Here is a 23,159-nt window from a genome sequence, read left to right on the forward strand (position 1 = left end):
CGCTTGGACAGCTGCTCCCCTTAGCAAATGAAGTCCCCTTTATGTTTTCCTAACACTTTCTCTGTCATAGCGAATTGTGCTCATCCTCACCCACCATTACACCAGCGTCACTTTGGTTGAGTTGTGTGAAACTGGTATAGCTGACAGTTTTGACCTAAGAAGATGGTTTTCACCTAGTCAGAGCTGGTGAAATCTGAGCTTTGGCTCACAGAGCATCCAGCACCTTCTGTCCTGAGCCTGCAGAGAGGGGGAGGCACTCACCCCATTTGCCAGCTCTGAGCACCATGCCTACAGACTGCTAGTGAATCTCATACAAAAACGCGATGAGGGACCACAGTGTCTGAGGATTCGGTACTTAGCTGAAGAACTGTGGCCCACCAGACCCCTGCAAACACCTCCGTAACAGCTGTGGCAGTGAGGAAGGCCAGGCCTTATTGTCAAATTATTATAATTTTTTGGAAGATATAAAAATATAAATAACAGCAACATCCCAGGAGATTTAAGTTTCAAATAGGGGAGGGATCCAAGGTAAAAAGATTTGACACTCCAGACACGTAAGGCAAATGGACAAGAACAAAGGTGTTCAGTCCAAAGGGCTGGGCTTGCGGACGGCCCCCTCTGGGCTGTGCCCAGGGTGCCCCTCCAGGGCATCTACAGGTCCTCCAGGTCGGTCAGATCCACAGCCACCTTCAGGAACAGGGTGTCATCTCGGACGTAGGTGTTCTTGGCGTTCTCCAGCGTGGCGTGCGACACGAAGCGGGGGCAGCCGGAGGCGATGTTCATCTCGCCCTCCGGCCGCCTGAAGCTGCTGCTGTTGGGGTCCGCCTTGAAGGTCTCCACGATGTGGTTCTTCCTGTCGCTCTGGTCCAGGAGTGTCAGGGTCACCCTCTGCCGGAAGGGCCACTGCAGCAGCGAGTCAAACTCCCCGCGCATGACCACGAAGTACAGGGACAGGTGCGTGCCCCGCCCCGAGCCGTCCCCGTTCAGGTAGGCCCTGGCGCACAGGCGGTAGCCGCAGCGGCTGGTGTAGAAGGGCTGGCTGAAGATGGACACGGCGTGGCCGTCCACCGCCTCTCTCTTCTTGGCGCCGTAGCCTGTCACCTTCCAGATGAGCTTGCCACTGAAGCACGCGCCCTCCAGCAGCCGGAAGCGCTCCTCGTTCTTGCTCAGCTGAGCCTTGTGCACACTGAGGTGCGCGTCGTGTTTGCTGGTCTCCTCCTCTACAGCAGCTGGAAGGAGAGAAACCAAGCCTGGTGTCGGCACGCATGTCACGCACGCATGTCACACACACACACACACACACGTGCACCACACACGCGTTCCATGCACACCGCTGACTCAGTGGACGCCGTGCCTTAGTAAGCTGACACCGAGCAAACAGGGGTGTGTCCCGAACCCAAAGTGTGCCTAAGAGCAAGACATAGCGGACATCCGCCTTGAGTGAGCTCTCGTGCTGAGCCCTATGCCACTCTAACTGGTGTGTGTGTGATGTGATGTGTCTAGGCATGCTTGTATGTGTGATGTAACTGTCTATGCATGCTTGCGTGTGTGTGTGTGTGTGTGTGTGTGTGTGAGGCCTGTGTGAGGCCTGTGTGGCACAGAGGGTGGGCGTCTCCTCAGTTGTGTCTTAGCCTCTTGGAGCAGTCTCCCACTGAACCCATCCCTGCTGCTCTAGCTTGTCCTGGGAATCCTGCCTCAGCCGCCGGTATGTGAGGATGACACTAGCATTCACGTGGCTGTAGGGGTCCAGGCCCCAGGCCACGTTTACACAGCAGGGGTGTTATCCACAGAGACCTCCCGCCCTATGACGAAGTCTGCACCTAAAAGCTCTGCTGCTGCTGGTATTGCTGTATCTCTGCATTTCACATGTGAAGAGCTCTGTCGTTAGTGTGTGTGTGAGTGCAGGCATGTGAGTGCCACAACACGCCCTCGGAGTTCACAGGGTAACTTTCAGGAGCTGGTTCTTCCCCTCCACTGTGTGGGTTCCAGAAATCGAACTGGGTCGTTGTGTCACATGAGCGGGGGCTGTTTGGGGGGTTAGGAGGTTCGGCCTCGTTGGAGGAAGAGTCACTGGGCTTGGGTTTCAGAGGACTTGTGCCATGTCAAGCTAGCTCTCTGCCTCCTGTCCGTGGATGGGGTGTGAGCTCTCTGCCTCCTGTCCGTGGATGGGGTGTGAGCTCTCTGCCTCCTGTCCGTGGATGGGGTGTGAGCTCTCTGTCTCCTGTCCGTGGATGGGGCGTGAGCTCTCAGCTGCCCGACACATTCCTCCATGCATTCTGACCTTTCTGGGCCCAGAAGTCCAATGACCCCTCCTCTTGGAGGCTGCCTTGGTCACAGCATTTCATCACAGCCACAGAAAAGTAACTGACACACTGGCCACTCTGATTGCAGAGCGATCATCCGCTAAGGCTCCTTGTGGCCCCTTAAACAGCTTGCAGCGTCCACACATACATCAGCCCCCCTTCCCCCACCCCGTGCTCCTGCTCCCCAGCCGCCTGGGCCTGTCGCCCTTTGCTTGGATTGTACCCTCGTTTTCTGAGGCAGCGTCGCCGCCTGTGACTGCTTAGCCTCTTTCACACACGCGTGCAGCCAGGCGGGTCACGAGAGACGGCTGCTCGCCACACGTACCCAGTCTCTGGCCACTGGCCTCTAGCAGGGCGATCCTGTGCTTCACGCTGTCGACGGCGTCCACCAGGGCCCGCAGGTCCCGTCGGCTGTGCTGCTGGCTGACAGTGTGCAGGAGCTGCTGTACCTGCGCCTCCAGCCGGGCCGACCTGTCCTCGTGGCCGGCCAGCGCCTGGGACGGACAGAGCGCTCCATCACACAGGAGCTCGGGGCCTGCGCTAAAGGCGTGCGCCACCGTGCGTCAGCAGGAGCTGCGGAGGCCGCCCGAGGGCAGCGGTCCCCTGGCCCTCGGGGTGCCGGTGGGTGTGAGGCACAGAGCAGCCCCCGGCTCATGCGTGTGACCCTCACCTGGACGTTGGAGAGGAAGGTTCCATTCCTGCCGAACATCTGTGTGAAGCGCCTCAGCTCCTTGTCGAACGAGTCCACGGTGGCCGCCAGCTGCTGGATCTTGCTCTCCTTCTGCTCCAGACTCTGCTGGAGGTCAGAGATCTAAGGGGCGAGAGCGGGCATGGCAGTCACTGGGTGTGTGTGTGCGTGCACACGGCTGAGACACCACGAGCGCGTGGCCAGAGGCCCGTGTAAGGCAGGAAGGCAGCTTCGGGCCAGCTCTGAGGCCGCCAGGCGGGCCGCCCCCACCGGGCTGGGCTCGGTCGGGGGTCTGCGGATGAACTGCTTGGTGCACGCTGTCAGCGTGAGCTGGCACGCAGCCTGGACACCATGCCTGGGTGAGCGTTACCTTCGGCCTGTGTCCCTCCGGTCCCCAACGAGCCCCCTCAGGTAACTGTCGAGCACAAGCAGCTGTCACCAAACCAGTGAGCACCCCTAAACCTGGACACCACAACCGATCCGAGTGAGCGCACACTTCCCACCTCTTCCGGGCACAGTCTGAGCCTGGACCAGGCCAGTGGCCGTCCTGGGGCCACACCTGCATGGGAGCCGAGCAAGTGCTGGTACCCACGAGGCCCAGGAACAACCAAAGCCTGAGTGCATGCCCCTGGTCGTGTGCCAGCTGGCCAGCTTCTGTACACATACACACACACACACACACACACACACACACACAGAAAAGCTTGCACAGCCATTCTCACCTCACCTCATCTGTGTTTGTTTGGTTTCTGGGATTTGAGAGTTGGTGTGTCCCAGGCTAGCCATCCTGCCCCACATCCCCATTGGTGGAGTTTCAGGTACGAACACACACACCATCTGTTTCAGCTTTCACAGCCTCCGTTTTCACCGAGGCTGTGATGCTGCCTGCCTCGTTCTACCCCGAGACCTTGCACACTCGAACAGGAGGAGTCCCTCCATGCCTGGATCTCAGAGCATGGTGGAGCCCGAGCAGGGGTGGAAACAGTATCTGCTGAGTGGCGAGGTTCTCCTGCAGTTCACACTGCACCCTCGACCACCACCACCGAGAGACAGATGCGGTCACCTCTTTCTCCTGCTCAAGCATCTCTGGTGTCTGCACAGCCTGACACCAATGTGGCTTCATGCTCAGTTCTACCCGTGTGCACACAGCGTGACCGCACAGCAGCCAGCTCACCCGTGTGCACACAGCGTGACCGCACAGCAGCCAGCTCACCCGTGTGCACACAGCGTGACTGCACAGCAGCCAGCTCACCGGTGTGCTACGATGTTTGCCGAGACTGTCTCACTTCTTCATTCTCTGGACCCAGCACAGTGCCTTACAGGGAAGACGCTGGGTGTGTGTGATGAATGAATGTATAGCGCCTGCCCCTCTCCCCACCCCCGCCTGCTCCCGTTCTCACGGCGCCCATCTCAGTTGGTAACATTTGCAGGGCTCTTCCTCCCCAGCTTGCAGCATGCCAGTCCAACCTCAGAACACCCCGTGCAACCTGCCGGCACAGGGATGCACCCCGGTGCCCACTCCAGCTCCCTCGAAATGCTGAAATGCTTGCATGTGCGAGGCACCGTGTGGAGAGGCTGCCGCGCCCTTGCTGCCACCCACCACAGCCCCATTTACACACGAGGAGAAGGATGGGAAAGAGTGGCGTGCGGCCTGCCAGCCCCTGCTTCTCTGTTACCGGAACCCTAGACGAATGGCTGGCTGAGCGCTTCACAACACGAAACCGTGAGCTCCAACTTTTGATCCTTGAACCTCTAGACCTTGGGTGAGTGAAACCGTGACTGGACACAGTATTCAGAGCATCGCTCTCGAGGCTGTTGCTGTCTCAGGCCAAAACACAGCAGTCTCCGGACACGGCTGCTTGCACCGGGGCACCTGGCGCCCTCACTGCATTCCCTTACCCCTGCAGCTCCTTCTGCGGCCTGCCTGGCACAGCCCTGCGTCTGCATGCCCAGTTTTCACTTCAGCAGCTGAGTCCGTTCAGCGTCAGCCCGGGAGGGGGCGGGTGGCTGGGCAGAGGAGAGCAGCTGCCTCCCTTTACAGACCTGTGCTGGGTGGCTCGGCTGCCCAGGGGATCTGACACCCTCTTGTGGCCTCACACACACACACCTCATAGGTGTCATTAGTGAGATGAACAAAGGTCCGGCTTAGGTGTTATCTGGAAAGCCCGCACGGCTTTCCCAGAGGCCTCCTGCGGCCTCTGCACACACAGAGGCCTGGGTCCCAGGGCCCAGCCACTATCTGGCCGCATTCCCGGAGTTTTCCTGGAGAGGCTGCATCCAGCACTCAGTGCTGTCTGGTTAATCGATGGATGGTCCACAGGACAGCAAGGAGCCTGCATGCCCGGCGGCAGGCTGGGACGGGCTGCTGCTGAGGGGGGTTTGGGCGTTTCTCCTGGCCCTGACCCCGAAAGGCACACACCCACTGAAACGCAGACGTCACAGATGACCTGCGTGGTGAACTGCTCTGGACAGAGGACGAGCCACCGGCCCAGTCTGGCAGGATAGCTAGCTCGCTGCTGGACAGCTGCTCCTCAGGGTGGGCCTTTGTGGGGTCCCCGATGGACACCCCAACAACCTGGCAGGCTTAGAAATACCAACGGCGAGAGTGACAGGTAGGGGCGGGAGGGCATGGCTGTGGGGGGTTTGTGAGCCACCGGGGGTGGGGGTGGGGCTGGCCTGAGGCCCAGCGTGCCACAAGCAAGTTACAGACTTCAGGCTTCTCACTGAGCTCGTCTGTGGGGGAGGGGCATCTGGCCTCTTGCATGGAGCCAGAGAAAGTGCGGACAAACCAAAACAACACAAGGCATCGCACAGCCAGTGCCAGCGACCCCCCTGCCCTTGCCACACCGCCCGGCTCACCTGCTGCTCTAGCCGGACGTTCTTCTCTAAAACCAGAAGCATGTGGTCCTGCAGGGCTGCGCGCTCATGCTCTGGCAAGGTCCCGCGCTTACCCTGTGACACAGGGCAAAGCCAGCAGTCAGCGGGCTCCGGGCAGGCGGGCAGGCCACAGGGCTGTGACGCTGAGCCTCAGCGACTTCGTGGCTTAGATCCCACGCACACCCTTTCTGGAGGACTGCAGGATAAATGACTCCTAGGCTCCTTGCTTCAGAACTGTCCCATAGCCAAACTGACAAGACAAGGAGTCAGCCTGCTAGCCAAGCTGGGCTGATTTTCTTCCTGCCTTGGCTACAACAGGAAGCACAGACACCACCACGGCTCAGCGTTTCCAGAGCTTCCCTGCAGCTGCTTTAAGCCTGGGCCAGTTCCCCGTTCTCCAGCGCATTGCCTGCTGCACAGAGCCTGCAGCCTGGTCTTCATCCAGCCCTGGCAGTTTGTTGCACTCAGAGAAAAGAAATGGTTACCTCTCCCCTGTTTATTTGACTCCTGCTAAGCAAAGCAAAGGCCGACGTTTCCACATGCATCTAGGCAAACGTCAGCACCGGCTGCCCCTCGCTGAGGGCTGGCCCCTCGGTAGCAGGACTCTCCAAGGACGGTCCCGAGACCAGCGCTCCTACCCCTCCATAGCCCGTGACGCTCACGTTAGCGCTAGGGCACGGCCAGCTGGAGGCGGGCCGCAGGGCTCCTCAGCCGGGAAGCAATGGTGCCCATGAAAGGCAAGCTAGGCCCTTCTGCAGCTACACAGCCACCCGCTGTCAATCTGTGTAAAGGGTCCTGACATGTTGGTAGTGATGCCGGAAATCGACCAGTTTGCTCTACCACTGAGCTGCTCACCAACTGTTCAAGTTTTTTTAAACTAAAAAAAAAGTGCTTATGTTAAAAATATAATCGGGGTAATTTTAGACTTATAGAATATATGGGTTGCACTCAGCACGATGTTTCAATCTCTACTCTGAATGAATAGAATCTTCTAGAAGACCTAAAACTTTGTTCTCTTTATTTTTAACTTGTTTTATACAACTTATTGAATAACTATTTTAAAGGTGTTTTAAAACATTAAAGTTTATTTTAAAGCACATTTTTTTTTATCACTTTTCCTTGGTGCTTTATTTTCCCAGTGCTGGGACTTGAACCCGGCCCCTCCCTTACGTCAGCCGGGCAGGTACTCTGCACGAGAGAGAGAGAGCCACAGCCTCAAATCTCCCTGTCTCAGCGCATTTAGAGGTCCACAGTGGCACTATGAATCCAGGAATCACGGGAAAGCCTGACCCTGGAGGGCTCCTGACCCTGGAGGGCTCCTGACCCTGGTAGACGCAACAGAGCAGAATTAGAGAAAGCTGACTGTCATGGGTGGTTTAGTGGCAACCTCGTCAGGCTGTTTTCAGTGAAAGCTAGTCTAGGCGCGGCTCTGAGACTATTGCGTAGACGCGGTTAATATAACTGCTCAGCCTACACCGACCCACCCATGAGGTGGCCGAGTCTTGTCCAACCAGCTGAAGGCTGAGCAAACCCCGGAGGAGCGGGCTTCCGCGACCACAACACAGACACTTCAACCCGAGTGACCCAGCGGGGCTGGCTTGCAGATGTGGTATGCACTAACCCCACAGAGGCAGGTGAGGTGCTCCCCACACCTATACGAGCGTGTGTGTGTGTGTGTGTGTGTGTGTGTGTGTGTGTGTGAGCATAACTGTGCACGTGCAGACTGTATGCATGCACAGGGAGAGCCCCGAACACCGACGTAGCCCTGCAGTTCTGGTGTCCTTATGCTTCCACGCCCTGAGCAGAGTTAGAGTGAAATGAGCCCCCCCCCACATGCCCGGCAGGCATGAAGGTGGCCCGAACCCGCACCTTACCTTGATGGCGCAGCCGTAGTGCTTAAAGGGACAGTCCTGCTCAGCCTCAGGGCACACAGCAAGGTGCTCATTAACCTACAACACGGAAGGCCCATGCTGTGGAAACACGTATTCTTCTGCTTGGTACAACTGGGGACCAGTAGTGACTTGGGGGGAGCGGAGGGGCAGGAGCAGAGTCCCTGGGAGGCTACGATGGACACCGAAGGGTGTGCAAGGGACGGCCCCAGCAGACAGATTCAGCTATGACCAGGGGCCTGCGGTCCCGGGCGTTTGGCTGCGGCGCTATTAAAGCCCAGCGTGGGGTTGTGAGCCTTCTGTGTGCCCTCGGGGAGGAGCACTGACTCACCTCCGCTCGTGGAATAGTCAGCGCACACTTGTTGGGACAAGACACTGGGTACGCAGGGCACGCGTTCTCCTCATGATCCTGAAACGGAAGAGCGGGTGGGAAGCGCAGCCACGGTCCCGAGCCTCGAGGCGCTCACACACGTGGGTCTGGGGAGACCCCTCAGGCCGGTTCCGAACCAGCTCAGGGACGGCCGCTTTCTGGACGCAGTGAGCTCAGCTGCTGGGCGCGTGGGGCCCGGAGGGCGCCGGCTTCCTGCACGCTGGCCACCACCGCTCGAGCCGTCCCTCCGTGACAAACAGGCCCGCCCCCGTGCCAATCCCCGCGGAAAGCGGAGGCCCCCGCCCGCCCGCCCGCTCTCACCTGCAGGCCGGCCGCCAGCACGGCCCGCGCGCAGTGCGGACACCGCTCCTGCCGGAAGCGGCAGGCCGCGCGCAGGTGCTCCCGCACGTCCTTCCGGGCCACGGCGGCGTGGCAGCGCTCGTTGGGGCAGGGCACGGCCTGCAAGGGGCAGTGCTGGAGGTGGTCCTGCGGGGTGACAGGGCCTCAGAGCCGGCGGGGGGTAGAGCCGGCTCCCGCTCGGCTCCCGCTCGGCTCCGCTCACGCTCTGCTGCTCTCACTCTGCTCACGCTCGGCTCCGCTCACGCTCTGCTGCTCTCACTCTGCTCACACTGCTCTCGCTCTGCTCACGCTCTGCTCACACTGCTTTCGCTCTGCTCACGCTCTGCTCTGCTCATGCTCTGCTCTGCTCACGCTCTGCTCTGCTCATGCTCTGCTCTGCTCACACTCTGCTCTGCTCTGCTCGGCTCACGCTCTGCTCACACTCTGCTGCCGCGGGTTTGCTCTGAGGGGAGGAGCCGGGAGCCTCCCAGAGCCCGACAAACCCCCGGGGGTCACTGTCTGACCCCTTTGTTTGAGCGGCAGGTGTGGGCACACAGCGTTAACCTGGGTGGACACTCAGCGGGCAGAGGCGGCCAGCCTGGTCTCCAGTCGGTCAGCTGCACTCTGAGATGAACGTTCATGACACTTCTGTCTGGGGGGGCGGGGCACTGGCGGCTGTGCGGTGGAGGCGGGAGACCAGCAGGGGGCCGCTGCCTTCCCGGCAGGTTCCAGGGGTCAGGCTCTGGCCTGGAGGCAGGCGCCCTTTCCTGACCTCAGCGGCCCTGCTGCAGGGCTCTTCACAGAGAGCAGGGCTGGAGCTGGGGGCATGCTGCCTGCAAAGCCCAAGCTTCCTGTTGACTTGCCTTTCCGTTTGTTTGCTTGTTTGTTTGTTTGTTTGTTTGATGTGTACGGGTATTTGTCTGTGTGCCACATTCCTGCCTGGTGCCAAGGAAAGGGCGTTGGAGCCCTGGGCCTGGAGGCAGAGAGGGTTTGCGCCAGCATGTGGGTGTGGGGGAGGCTCTCCTGGGACAGCCGGGGTGCTCCCACTGAGCCACCGTGCCAGCCGATAGTGCCGGCGAACAGGAGGGTCCTCAAGGAAAAGCAACTGGGGAGTTCTTCTCCCTCAGGATAAAGATTAGAGTTTTCCTCTGCTACCTCAGCAGTGAGGAGTCAGAATCCCAGCACCGGTTTGCTGATCTCGGCAGCCCTCCCGGGACTGTCAGTATTCCCTCCAGCCCTGCCCCGTGACAGCCTCCCACACCGGCGCCGGGCGGCGTGACAGGGCTGAGACCCTCCCACACCGGCGCCGGGCGGCGTGACAGGGCTGAGACCCTCCCACACCGGCGCCGGGGCGGGCGTGACAGGGCTGAGACCCTCCCACACCGGCGCCGGGGCGGGCGTGACAGGGCTGAGACCCTCCCACACAGGCGGCTGGGGCGGGTGTGACAGGGCTGAGACCCTCCCACACCGGCGCTGGGCCGGCGTGACAGGGCTGAGACCCTCCCACACCGGCGGCTGGGGCGGGTGTGACAGGGCTGAGACCCTCCCACACCGGCGCCGGGGCGGGCGTGACAGGGCTGAGACCCTCCCACACAGGCGGCTGGGGCGGGCGTGACAGGGCTGAGACCCTCCCACACCGGCAGCTGGGGCCGGCGTGACAGGGCTGAGACCCTCCCACACAGGCAGCTGGGGCCGGCGTGACAGGGCTGAGACCCTCCCACACAGGCGGCTGGGGCCGGCGTGACAGGGCTGAGACCCTCCCACACAGGCGGCTGGGGGCAGGTGTGACAGAGCTGAGACCCTCACACTCAGGGAAGCAGGCATGACAGTGCTCCCTGTGAGAGCCTCCCACACAGGCGGCTGGGGCGGGCGTGACAGGGCTGAGACCCTCCCACACAGGCGGCTGGGGCGGGCGTGACAGGGCTGAGACCCTCCCACACCGGCGCTGGGCCGGCGTGACAGGGCTGAGACCCTCCCACACAGGCGGCTGGGGCGGGCGTGACAGGGCTGAGACCCTCCCACACAGGCGGCTGGGGCGGGTGTGACAGGGCTGAGACCCTCCCACACAGGCGGCTGGGGCGGGTGTGACAGGGCTGAGACCCTCACACACAGGCGGCTGGGGGCAGGTGTGACAGAGCTGAGACCCTCACACTCAGGGAAGCAGGCATGACAGTGCTCCCTGTGAGAGCCTCACACACAGGCGGCTGGGGCCGGCGTGACAGGGCTGAGACCCTCCCACACAGGCAGCTGGGGCAGGCGTGACAGAGCTCCCTGTGAGACCCTCACACACAGGCGGCTGGGGCAGGCGTGACAGAGCCTGTGCTCTGCTCTCTCAACTTTCAGTGGTGTGTCCAGGCTAGGTGACAACTGAGGTGGACAAGAAGCCCTGTCTAGAATTTGTCCCTCAAAGCGAGCGGCAATGACCGTTGTACAGGAAACAATATAGTCCTGTGAGCTCGTCATCCCAGGGTGACGAGGAAATCATCCACACATCTATCATCCCAGTGTGCGGTGTGTGTGTGTGTGTGTGTGTGTCTGTGTTGTGTATGTATTTTATGTATGTCTATGTGTGTACTTGTGTGTCTGTGTGTGTGTATGTCTGTCTGTGTGTATATATGTGTTTGTGTCTATGTGTGTGTATATATATATGTGTTTATGTGTGTACATGTGTATGTGGGCGTGTACGCGTGTGTCTGAGTTTTCTGGAGGCTTGATAACAGGCTGAGTCATCTGGCATGTTCCAAACTGCGTGGGTGTGGGGGAAACTCTCAGCAGCTGCCAAGCGATTCCGTGGAAGCGAGGGGCGGCTGAGTCACTGCGAGCCTGCTGGTGACTGATGGAGGCCGTGCCTTCCCAGCTGCAGGAAGCTGCTGCTGACAGGCTTCTATTCCCTGTCCCTGGACTTCCCCAGCGCCTCTGTTCACACTTCCATCAGGCCTCACTTGGGGGCACACCTGCCCTGGCCCAGTGCTCTTCATGACCACGGGTGTTACACCTGAGGGCACAGTCCACGGCACCAGGACACAAAGCAAATCCTGGTGGGAAGGCCTGACCACACAACTGTGCCCTGTGCCAGTCACGCCTGCCTCCCACCCTCGGGTCCCCAGATCCTGCATGGGCCCCATAAAACGAAGCACCCTTGATGGATGCCCCCCTTCTCCTTTTCTCAGTTTTTTGAGACAGACTCGCTCTGTAGACCAGACTGACCTCGAACTCAGAGACCCACCGGCCTCTGATCCTGAGTGCTGGGATAAAGGCGTGCACCTGGCTTAGAATGTCTTTTGTCCTGTGAGCTCGGCACCTTCTCCACTCCACGGTCCCATCCTCTAGGCTGGGACACGGACCGTGCTCTCTCCATGCTGCTACAGAACGAAGCCCGTGGCTGCGCCTCTGCCCAGTGCTCGTGCTACGCTGGGGACAACCCCAGAGGGACCAGGGCCCGTCACAGAAAGTTTAAGGGACTGGAAGAACGGCACGGACACTGGTCACGGCGGTACCAACCTGGAATCGTCCCAGAGTAACCCTGGCATCACACCCAGGGGCGTTCTTGCAGTAGACGTACAGATTGAGGACTTCCCTTTTGCAGCAGTTGTCTCTGAACACCTGGAAGACAGACAGCGTCAGTCTCACGTCCGCAGTGCTCAGGAAGCTATGGTCAGACTGGCCCTCCAGCCTGTCTCAGAGGCAGATGGAAACTTCCAGGCGGAGGCCGGGACAGAAGTGTCACACGACCACGCTGAAAGGGAAGGCTGCCTCACACACATGCTTCTGGCAAGGCACATTGATGCCCAGTGCTCAACCCAGCAGGAGGTGGCAACTTGGGGAAGCCTGGCCAGGTGAACTTGACCCCACACAGCCAAAGGTCACGAGGGGGCTGTAGCTGGGGGAGGGGGAGGAGGGAAGGGAGAGCCCTGGTCCCCACTCTGGCATGAAGTGTCGGTGCCCCGAAGCAGGGATGACTGGTAATTTCAGCTCAAGCTGTGTACCGGTGTGCTTCCTCTGTGAGGGGTCAGAGGGCACACACTGTCAGCTTGGCAGACCGTGTGGCCACCACCTCACCAGTGTATCTCAACTCCGAGATCGTGAGTGGGCACAGCTGTGCTCCAACAAAACAGCGGGACTCAAAGAGCGTGTCATATTCATGCGCCACAGCACATTCTTGTTGGGTTTTATTTATTTTCGTATGTGCCGGCGTGAGTTTGCAAGCACTGTGGACGTGCAAGCACCTACCCAGGCCTGGAAGAGGCATCAGATCCCCGGATGTGGAGTTACAGGCAGTTGTGACCTGTCATGTGGGCACGGGAAACCGAACCCAGGTCCTCTGCACAACCCTAACCCTAACCCTAACCCTAACCCTAAACGCTCTTAACAGCTGAGGCATTGCTTCAGCCCCCTTGCTTTCGAAAATAAGTTATTTTCAAATAGTTTAAGACTCACAGGACGCTTCAAAACCAGCTTAATTTTGTGCCTCTTTTATTACGAATGCTTAAGAATTCAGAAAGAATTCTTAAAGAATTAAGAAAATCATTCTCTTAGCTGAGGCACGCAGAACTGGCAGGCTTTGCCCAAGGTTGTGGTGTGCCCGTCCCTGGCCTCGTGTGTCACACACTGGGCACCACCCGGGCCTCTGGAGAGCAATTACAGGGAAGGGGATGCGAGTCGGGTGGGCCGCCCAGGGACGCTTCAGGAGGAGGCAGATTCTGAGCTCCGGGAACATAAGGCAGAAAACTGAATTTAAGAGACGTTTGCAGGGAGACATCTCCGTGACCCCAAGTTAGACAGCGGTTTCTTGGACACAGAGGAGGACGAGAAGCACACACAGCCAAACCAAAAGAACAAGCTGTGCGGATTAGTTTTTGTCAACTTGAGACCAAGCAGAGGCGCCAGGAAAGAAGGGACAGACCTGCGGGTCGGGCAGGCCGTGGCTAACTCTGTGGGGCCTTTCTTAGCTGCCAGCTGATGTGGGAGCCCAGCCATGTGGTGGTGGCCCCTACCCAGCTGTTCCCCGACTGTGTAGGAAAGGCAGCCGAGCAGACAGGAGCCAGCGAGCGGCGCCAAGCCACGGCGGCCCGAGGGCAGCAGTGTCGAAGGCTGTGGAGAGCAGCTGAGGCGTGTCACCATGAAGCGGGCTGACTTCCTCAAGAGGCCAGAAGGCCACCGGCAAGGGTGCAGCCCAGTGCAGGGGAGAGTCCAGTGCAGTGCAGCCCGAGCCCGCCGGAGAGCCAGGACCTTGGGGAGACTACCGAGGACAAAGGCCCACTTGGCACAGTGCCAGCCCCAACCTATTGGACAAGCTGTGTGCTGTGGATAGCAAGCCAAAGAAGTGTGATTGCCAAGCCTCTTCTAGTGCAGAAGTCCAGACATCAGACACCCAACACTTACACTGGTGGAGCTTGGATACACTTGAAATAAATATTCAACCCACAGGTCTGGTTTGGCCTTGGAAATTTTTGTTTGTTTGTTGGCTTGTTCAAGACAGGCTTCTCCGTGTAGCCCTGGCCATCCTGAAACTTGCTCTGCAGACCAGGTCGGCCTCTGCCTCCCCAGTGTTCCCAGGGGTGGTAGCGGAAGTGCCAGCATCGCCTAGCTAGAGCCCACGGTTCGAGACTGCGTATTTTAAAAAGACGCTGAACCTGTAATGTGTTTGACCTTTTCAAAGGTGGCGGAGCTCATGAGTTTGTATTTGTTTGATATTAACATTTGCATGATCTTGGGGACGTAAAGGAAGGGAATATTTGTGGTCTAATAGTGGGTGTGGGGGTGTCACGCTGATGAGGGGTCAATTGTGCTCACTAGGTGTGTTTTCTTGTTTGTTTTCTGTCACCCTGACTTGAATTAGAGTCACCCAGCACAGGAGCCTCAGTTGAAGAACCGCCCTGTCAGGCTCATCTGAAGCAAGTGTGAGGGTCATTTCCTTAACTGATGGTTGGTGTGGGAGGGTCCAGCTCACTGTGGGCGGTGTCAACTCTCGGCAGGTGGTTCCAGCTTGTGTAAGAAAGCAACTAGGCCAGCCTGAGGAGCAAGCCAGTGAGCAGCACTGCCCCATGCCCTCGGTTCCGCCTTGACTCCTGCCCTGACCTCTCTAGATGTCGGACTGTGAGCTGGAAGTGTAAGAGGACGTTTTCATCGAGCTGGTTTGATCCTGATGTTTATCACAGCAACAGAGCAGCAAGCTAAGACCCACAGATAATGAAAAGCAGATAAACTAAATGTCAGAAAACTGAGAACTACCCACTCAGAACACACGCCAACACAGTGAGAATAAATTCTGTAATAAGAGAAAAATGTCAGCAAATCTGACAACAACCCCCAGGTATCTGGAATATAAAAAGGACTTGTAATAATTCAACAATTAGAAAGAGAAAAAAAACAAACAGCTAAAATGGGCAAAGTTGGAGTAGGAGAGAGGCCTCCGGGGTTAGAACACTTGCTGCTCTTGCAGAAGGCCTGAGTTCAATTTCCAGCACTCCAGCCTAGAGACTCGCAACCCCTTAACTCCAGCTTCGGGGGCTCTGACGCCCACTCCTGGCCTCCACGGGAACCGCACAGACATGAGACAGAGCCACACACTCGTACACACACACGAAAGAGAGAGAAAAAGAGAGAAAGAGAATAAATCTTAATAGCCATTCCTATAGGGAAGACACACGGCTGCTCAGCTAAATTGATAAGTGCCACCAGCCATCAAGGAGATGTTACTCAAACCCCGGACACATGAGGCTTCAATCCACTGGGAAGGCTGAGAAGAACACATTTTGATGGGATTGGCTACCGCAGAACCCTCATGCGCTGTGGTAAGAAGGCACAAAAGGGGCAACTGTTTACCCAACAGACTGGCAGCTGCTGAAATGGTAAGCCCAGTTTTGCCATGTTAGCCAGGAGCTCCACTCTCAGGTGTGTGTGCAAAAGAACTGAGCATCTGAGCGGTCTGTGTTCTAAAGCCAGGCTGTCCCAGCAATGTTAGCTTCTTTCCGGGTCTTGGATACAAGCTCGGAGATGAACTATTTGCTTTTTCCGGGGCTGGGAACTGAACCCCAGCTTGGTGAACAGGAGCCTATACTGCAGCTCACCCTAAGCTCCTAATCTCTATACCAATTCTTCTTGGAGTGTTGATATGTGTGTGTGTGTGTGTATGTATATGTGTGTGTGTCATCTGTGTGTATCTGCATGCATGTCTCTGTGCCATATGTATGCAGTGTCTGCAGACACAGAGAGGGCATTGGGTCCCCTGGACTGAAGTTGAGGTGGTTGTGAGCCCCCATGTCAGGAACGGAACCCGCTGCCTTAGAAGAGCAGCCAGTGGCCCAAATGTCCAGGAACTGCGATGGAGAAGGCAACCGTGGGACGGCCACACAGCAGAATGGTGTGCAGCAACAGAAAGGAATGACACACTAACACAATTAACCACGTGGACGACCCTGGCGGACAAGGCAGGATTCCGTTCATATGAAACACCCAGGAATGCAGCTACACCAAAGCAGAGGCGAGGCCGTGATTTTCATGGCCGGGAGGTATGGGGAGGCAACAGCCAAGGGACATGGGATTTCTTCTTGGAGGTCAGCACACGTCACGGGGCTACAGAACAGAAAATACTGGGAGCTGCTGAACCAGCCGTTTGGAAGGCAGACTTTACGGTGCATGGACTGTGCCAGAGCCATTATTAAACAGAACAAGATGCTCTGAGGGTTAGCCAGACGGACAGTGAACTCCTCAAACAGGTGTTCTACCCTTCCCGGCAGCTTGGTGTGGCTGGAGCTGGTGTAGGAAGGGGTGAGTGGTGTAGTGTGGCCAGCAAAGCCCACACACGCTCCGAACAGTCAGGAGTGCCTGACGCGAGCCACAGCAGAGGACTACGGGCGACAAGGAAGGTCCTGGGACAGTGTCCTGTTCCAGCTGGTAGTCAGCCTGGCGCCTTCCCCAACACCCGAGGCAAACCAGCGTTCTCCTCACCTCCTGAGGCTTGATGATCTCCTTGTCCACCGGGCAGATTGGCACTGCATTCAGCTCTCTGGAGAGGAAAGCAGGAATGGGCCAAGTTAAGTGTTAACCTCAGCACTCCTTCCGGGAGCAGCCGGCATCCGCTGCTCCCTGGCCCTGAGGAGCCTGGACTGGCACAAGCTGTGCACACTCCTTGGAGGGTGGCCTTGCACCCGGCTGCAGCAACTTCCTAGTCTTACAGCCTAGGAGAATGCAGCCGTCAAACCAAGCCCCCGGAAGGCGTGGAGGGCTCCATGCTTGTTCGCCACTGTGCCGAGGCCTGCCCCTCCTCAGGTGGGGACGTGCTGGAGAGGACCATGGGGCCCTCTGCCTGTGGCTCTTCACCTCCAGAACCCGGAGCACAGTGGACAGTCGTGCTGACCCATGTGGGGCGAGCGAGGGTGCCTGTGCCCTCCAGAGCCCCCAAAGCCTGCTTCCACCAGCCTGAGGCATGACGCCAGCTGCTCTGGTTTCGATGTTAACCCCCCCATCTCTGTGGCCCCGGGGGTGCCGTCCCAGGCCTTGCCTCGTGGTTAACCTGGCTTAGCTCTGGAATCCACCAAGAGCCCTGTGTCTGGGGGTGGGGTGGGGGCTCTTGCCAGGAAGGAGGCCCTGGGAGGGGAGCCCCCTGCAATTACAGGCCGCAGCTCCTTCCTGCCCAGAGATGAAGCACCGGGGAAAGCAGCACAGCCTCCCCGTCACTTTACAGTCTGAGTCCATCTTGCCGGAGCTGCCCTGTCCTTCAATGGCTGCGGACCCCAGCTTCTCCAGCCTTCCACTGTGTGTTGGAGGCCAGCGGCTCTCCAGGACTCCTCGTGGTCTTCAGGGCCTGCCTGGGGCCCCTCGGCCCCCAGCTTGGCAGATTAAGCAACTGCCTGGTGTGCAGGCTCTCCGTGTGGAGGCACTGTCGGTGCGCAGGCTCTCCGTGTGGAGGCAGACACTGTTGGGCCGCCCAGACGGCAGCCATTCTGGTTCCCCACTGCGCAATGGTCCCTCATTCGGTGGCTCTGCTCCCGCTGGAGAACCTAACAGGAGGCAGAGGCTGGAGAGGTGGGGCTGGAGGGGCCCTCAGGGGTGTGCTCGCAAAGTGGCAAGGCCCAGGCACCTTCCTGTCCTCCTCTTCTCCAGATGGTGGAGTAACCAGCTGGGCCCCAGCAGCCCTTCCCCACCCTGTGCCTACATTTCCAAAGCAATGGGCCTGCCATCCACAGAGCGGCACCCCCAAAGCGGTGGGCCCGAACGAGCCCTTCTGGGCTAATTGCCTTGAGTATGTTGATGGAGTGATGTCACCGCAGGCTTCCCGTTTGCCTGGGCAGTGGGCAGCCCCTGGCAGTCAGGGCTCTTACAGCAGCCCACTACCCCGAAACAAGCAGTCCTCAGGACAGCCACAGCACAGACGCCATGAGCCTCGGCCCTCTCCAGCAGTCAGCTTCCGGACAGCCGTAAGGCGGGCGAACGCTCACGAAGCAGTGGCAGGCAGAGAGGATTACGCTTGGCTCTCAGCCAGGAGCCTGGGAGCATGTCTCCCAAGCCACAGCAACTCCCCAAACCTCATTCCAGCCCCAGGGGCCACTCCTCTGGTTCTGAGCCCTGCCCACTCACCTCAGAGACAGGATGCAGTGCTGGCAGAAGCGGTGCCCGCAGCCGGTCTGGTGGGGGTTGTGAAGCACCGAGTGGCAGAAGGCACATCTGTACCGCTCTTCCAGCTGCTCCACAAACTGATACTCTGTGTCCGGCTCAAAGTCCAAGGAGATGGAGTTGCCGGAATTCTGGCGGATGAAGGCACAGGGGACAGCCTGTTGCTCTTCTGGATGAGCCATGCTGGGCAGACAGAGAGAGAGACCACTTCAGTGTAGTGATAACCCGAACAACAGCAGCACACGCGTGGGTCACAGCTAGAATCACAGCTAGAATCATTACAACTTCCTGCCACACGGGCTGCCTGCCAGGGTGCAGACGGCTCCTGGCAAGACCCAGGACGGCCCCTCCTCCGACTGGATTTAGCATCTCCGCGAAGGCCTTTCCAAGGGGATTAGTTGAGAGGGAAAGCTCCACCCTGAGTGTGGGCGTGGGTGGCACGGGGTCCTGGGCTGAATGATAAGGGAGAAAGCCAGATGAGCACGGGCTGGACTTCCCCTTTCTCTGCTTCCAAGGACACTGCGATGTGAGCAAGCAGCCCCAGGCTCTCTCCACCACAGCCTCGCCTGCCATGCCGCTCCTGGCCTGCCACGGCTCACTCTGCCCGCTCAAACTACGCGCCAAATAAAGCTTTCCTCTGCTGACCTGGCACGGCGACGGGGAGCGTTACCAGTACCTTCCCCGGAACAGGTCTCTGTCCTTCAGCTTCTTACAGGACCCCGAACAGCCGGGCAGCTGGGCCACGAGCCGAGCACAGCAGGTGTTGACTGCTTTATAGGCCAGTGGTTGTGGCCCAAGCTGCCGCCTCCCAGGAGGGCCTTACCCTGCACATTTCTTGCCACCAGCCTCAACCTGTCGCTCTCCGCCTGCCGCTTTCTGCAATCTGCTGAATGTTCCTGTCCCCACGGGAGGTGGGGCCCGGGAGAGGATGAAGTCCCCGTATGGGAGATTACTGCCCCCACCCCCTCCTTCCTGCACCCATGCTTGGGGAGCCTCACCCGAGGCTGACCTCGCCGTCTCCAAGCCCAGCCTCCAACCACTGGGCACAGGTGTGGCTCAGGGGCTGCCTGGCCACCACACGTTAGTCACAGCATGAGGACAGCCCCAAGCGATCTGGGGAAGATGCCGAGAGCTGCCTTCTCCAGGCTGGACGGCAGGGCCGTGTTCTTAGAGCTGCGCCACTCAGCTCCATTCCGTGGCTCAGTGAGAGCTCAGTCTACGAGGAGGCTACAGAACCCCACCCTACCCCAGGACCCCCACCCTACCCCAGGACCCCCCACCCTACCCCAGGACCCCCACCCTACCTCAGGACCCTCACCCTACCCCAGGACCCCCACCCTCCCCCAGGACCCCCACCCTCCTCCAGGACCCCCCACCCTACCCCAGGACCCCCACCCTCCTCCAGGACCCCCCACCCTACCCCAGGACCCCCTAGCTTTTGTCTACATTCCAGCAACACCCATTCCAGTCCGTTAGGTCCCCATGCTGGCGGGCAGCGCAGGGCGAAGCTGCAGTCCCTGACGGGGCTGGAATGTTGCCAGGTGATAACCACATGCCGTCGCTGTCTCACATTGAAGCCACTGTGTTAGCTCCAAGACCTCACAAGCCCGGGTCACTAACCATCCCTCCACAAGGCGCAGGAGGCCCACTGAAGGCACCGGAGGGGCTCAGGAGGGCTTGGCTCTCTCCTGACACCCTGTGAGCCATGAAGGCCTGACCCCCGTGCAGCAGCAGCTCAGAAGGTGCCCGTGCTCCTGAGGTAACGCCTCTCCCCTCCTCACTTACACTCGGGATTCACCAGGCTAGGCTGGTGTTCCCTTGGTGCTCTGTGGGACCGTGCATCCCTTCCCAGCATCCTCCTGGTGTTACGGCAGAAGGCAGACTGAACCCCTTCAAGCATGCATGGGGCCCTTACACGGCGGCTGTGAGTGTGGGGGGATGAGAGGAAAGTCTATCGCGAAATATCCTCAATTTTTGAGTGAGTGCATCGTCAAATCAAAAACGAACACAGGAAACAAGCCCTGAGCACCCAGTAGGTCCACCCCGCAGGTTCCTTTCCAGAGCAGTCCTGCCTGAGACGGTGCAGATCTGCCTGTGTCCCCAGGGGTAGGACTCACATCTGGGCTTGCTCATCATACCTCAGGCCCTGTCCGCCACCGGCGTGGGACCGGCTAGGACGGTGTTTGTTGAGACTGTGGCTTTGAGCGGATTTTTGAGGTGCAGCTGTGTTAGTGCTGGCTTCAACACGGCGACACTAGCCTTTTCCGTGCGTGCCTTACCCCTGCTTTGGAAGATGCGGTGAAAGCGTCTACCCACCCCAGGCGCCATGCACACACCCCCGGGGCTTCTGTGTGTACCTGGGCCCCAGGTCAGGAGTCCCGGGAATGTGATGATGCAGGCCACACTGTGGCCGGGGTGTCAGAGCTAGCAAATGGTTAAGCACGGGAGCCTCGTGGGTGGGCCCTGGGGACGCCATCTTTCCCCATGGCCGGTCAGGAAGGCCTGGCCTGCAGCCCGCCCTGGTCGATCGCCCGTAGCAGCTGGCGGCCTGACAAGCAGGGATAGGGGTGCGTGGCCTCTGCTGGGGTCAGCTGGGGTCAGCTGCCGGCCTGTGAGCCCTTCCCACTGCAGTCCTGACTCAGTGTCTCTGTGAGCCTAACACTGCTCTAAAGCAAAACCTGTTTTTAGTAAAAGGATGATGCCTAAGGCTTTCTGTCTGTCCCTCTGAGATTAAAATAGAGGATTTAAAAACATTTCATTAACTCATTTTAGCAGAAGCACATTCAATGTTGACATGGGCGACACTGTTATGGAAAGTGGACCAGTGAACAGCTGCGTGCTTTCACAGCTGTCTGCCTCCTCCACATCCTGCCACCCCTCAGTGGGGCTCCTCCAGCTCAGGGAACCTGAAAGCCACCTCTGTGCATGGTGAAGGGAGCTACAGGTGGCCAGTGTGGCTTGTCATGACCACACCTGCAGCTGCAGGTGCCCTGAACGGGAATCGGCACTCAGGCTGAGCCCACGAGCGTTCTCCCACTGCGGGAGCCGAGGCAGAGGGCCCGGGCTCTGGGCGCGGAGGGAGGCGCAGGGCTGCTTGTTACTGAGTTCACCTGGAGCTGGTGCGCGCCAGCAGGGATTTGCCAGCAGAGGCTGCTTGGGCGCCAGGGTTCCTGAAGCTCATTGGTTTGGCTGCTGGGCCCGTGTCCTCCCAGCTGGGCGGCTGGCAGGGCTGGCCGTTCTTACTGCCCTGGACACTCTCTCGCTCCTGGGGAACAGAGAGCAGGGGCCTCAGGACCCAACGTTCTTTGCTCTCCTCATTTGCACATGTGTTTCCTAGATGTGAACACTCCTGAGTCTCTTGGGGTCCAACCATGGCTTATACCTCATCACATGTTTGAAGCTCAGCATGTCGGGCAGGATTTCTGATGGTTCAGGGCAGTGTTCCTGCACAGCAAAGGAAGTGGGTGTGTCCTAAGTTGGGGTACTGCTCCGTCCTCCTGAGCTTTCTCAAGTCTCCACCCACTGGGCTCACCCACAGGAAAGCCCAACAGAACCACAGCGGGCTGGCATGGATTCACTTAACACTCCCTAATCAGCTAGAGGCTTCCCGTGAGCAATGGGAACACGTAGGAGCTTCCTTCCCTCAGTGCTGTCAGAGCCTGTAGGAGAACCGCGAAGGAGCCCAGCTCTTAGCGAGAGGGCAGAGCTCACAGAACAGAGGCCTTTCTGCTACCAGCACCGGCTTATTCTGCCAGTGGTGGGATGCATAGATCGCTGGGGAATTACTAGTTCAAGAAAAAAAAAATTGCATACAGTTGCTCTCTAAAACCTTTGTTTTTTTCCATGCCATAAACAAATGCATTTTTCTAGAATTCAAGAGTTTCAAAGGATAGCCACGAACAGCACATTTTAAAAGCTAAAAAAAAAAAAAAAACGTTTCAGTGTGTGCACACACATCAGATTCCCTGGAGCTGGAGTTCCAGGGGGCTATGAGCTGCTGGGTGAGTGTGGGGGGATGGGAGGAAAGTCTATCTCGAAATATCCTCAATTTTTGAGTGAGTGCATCGTCAAATCAAAAACGAACACAGGAAATAAGCCCTGAGCACCCAGTAGGTCCACCCCGTAGTCACACACTGCTGAGCCTCCGAGCCTCCGCTCCGGTTCCCAACAAGCCAAGTTCTTTTCTCCCCTTACGCTATTGTCCTAATTTTTAAGAGCATAAATACTCTCAAATGCAGAAGCTGTGAACATTTAGCTTTGTGCAAAAATGTCACCTGTCTTGGTCTCAGGTTCAAGGAAGTAAAATGGGCCCTCCAGAGCCCCAACACCTTGTTTGGATCGGTAAGTATTCGGGAATGTTTTCAGACGTTGGGTTACAGTTCCTAAGACAAAGGCCCAGGTGGCTCCAGATCTTGGGGGAGATTTAAGACCTAGGAGCAAAACTCAGAGGGAAGCATGCACAGCTCCAGCAAGCGCGCCGTCTCTGCCCTGCTTCCTACCCGCTCCGCAGCCCAAGGAAGACCCATCTGTCTCCCACCCCGGCAGGCCGCCCATCCACTGATTCCCACAGGAACAGTGTGTGCTGCTCCCTGGGTTACGTCCGGAGACAGCACAGGCCTGTGAGAGCCAATTTTCCTCGAGGCCCTACAAGGGCAGGACTCTCACAGAAAAAGGTGAGTTACAATATCTCAGCGGCAAGTGCCACCAAGAGGCTTTGATGAAGGGCTATTGGAGCCTGGATGAAGCTTAGCGAAAGTCTGCTGAAGTAAACTGGGCTTGATGGCGCAACGCCTGTGATCCCAGCACTCAGAGGGGCAGAGGCAGGCAGATCTCTGAGTTCAAGTCCAGCCTGGTCTACAAATTGAGTCCATGACAGACAGAGCTACCCTGTCTTAACAAACAAACAAACAAACAAACAGAAACTCAGCTGAAGCATCTCTGCTGAGCTCACAGAGAAAGCAGCTCAGCTGGACTGAAGAAGGCATTTCATGGATGAAAACACAAAGGAATTTCCCAGAGGGCATTTTGGAAGTTCTGGGCTGGTTAATGAAGAACTGCACCGGGTGTGAAGGAAAGCA

General features: G+C 58.4%; 1 protein-coding gene across 3 annotated transcripts in view; it reads right to left on the reverse strand.

Moving 5' to 3' along the window:
* Positions 1 to 431: 431 nt before the first annotated feature.
* The window catches only part of Traf5 (TNF receptor associated factor 5), a 32,247-nt gene continuing 9,519 nt past the window's right edge, over positions 432 to 23,159 (reverse strand). For 2 of the 3 annotated variants that reach the window (XM_021664040.2, XM_060364944.1), the window contains exons 2-11: positions 18,046 to 18,264; positions 16,417 to 16,474; positions 11,968 to 12,069; positions 8,449 to 8,613; positions 8,089 to 8,166; positions 7,743 to 7,817; positions 5,851 to 5,943; positions 2,974 to 3,114; positions 2,629 to 2,797; positions 432 to 1,229 (exon numbers count right to left, since the gene is read on the reverse strand). In XM_021664040.2, coding sequence (XP_021519715.1) covers positions 652 to 1,229; positions 2,629 to 2,797; positions 2,974 to 3,114; positions 5,851 to 5,943; positions 7,743 to 7,817; positions 8,089 to 8,166; positions 8,449 to 8,613; positions 11,968 to 12,069; positions 16,417 to 16,474; positions 18,046 to 18,263 — 1,677 coding nt within the window. In that variant the 5' untranslated portion in view covers position 18,264 and the 3' untranslated portion in view covers positions 432 to 651. The remainder of the gene's footprint in view (positions 1,230 to 2,628; positions 2,798 to 2,973; positions 3,115 to 5,850; positions 5,944 to 7,742; positions 7,818 to 8,088; positions 8,167 to 8,448; positions 8,614 to 11,967; positions 12,070 to 16,416; positions 16,475 to 18,045; positions 18,265 to 23,159) is intronic. The other variant, XM_021664041.2, reaches the window with a different exon arrangement.

The sequence above is a fragment of the Meriones unguiculatus genome, chromosome 11 (genome assembly GCF_030254825.1).
Source record: "Meriones unguiculatus strain TT.TT164.6M chromosome 11, Bangor_MerUng_6.1, whole genome shotgun sequence".
Classification (NCBI taxonomy): Eukaryota; Metazoa; Chordata; class Mammalia; order Rodentia; family Muridae; genus Meriones; species Meriones unguiculatus.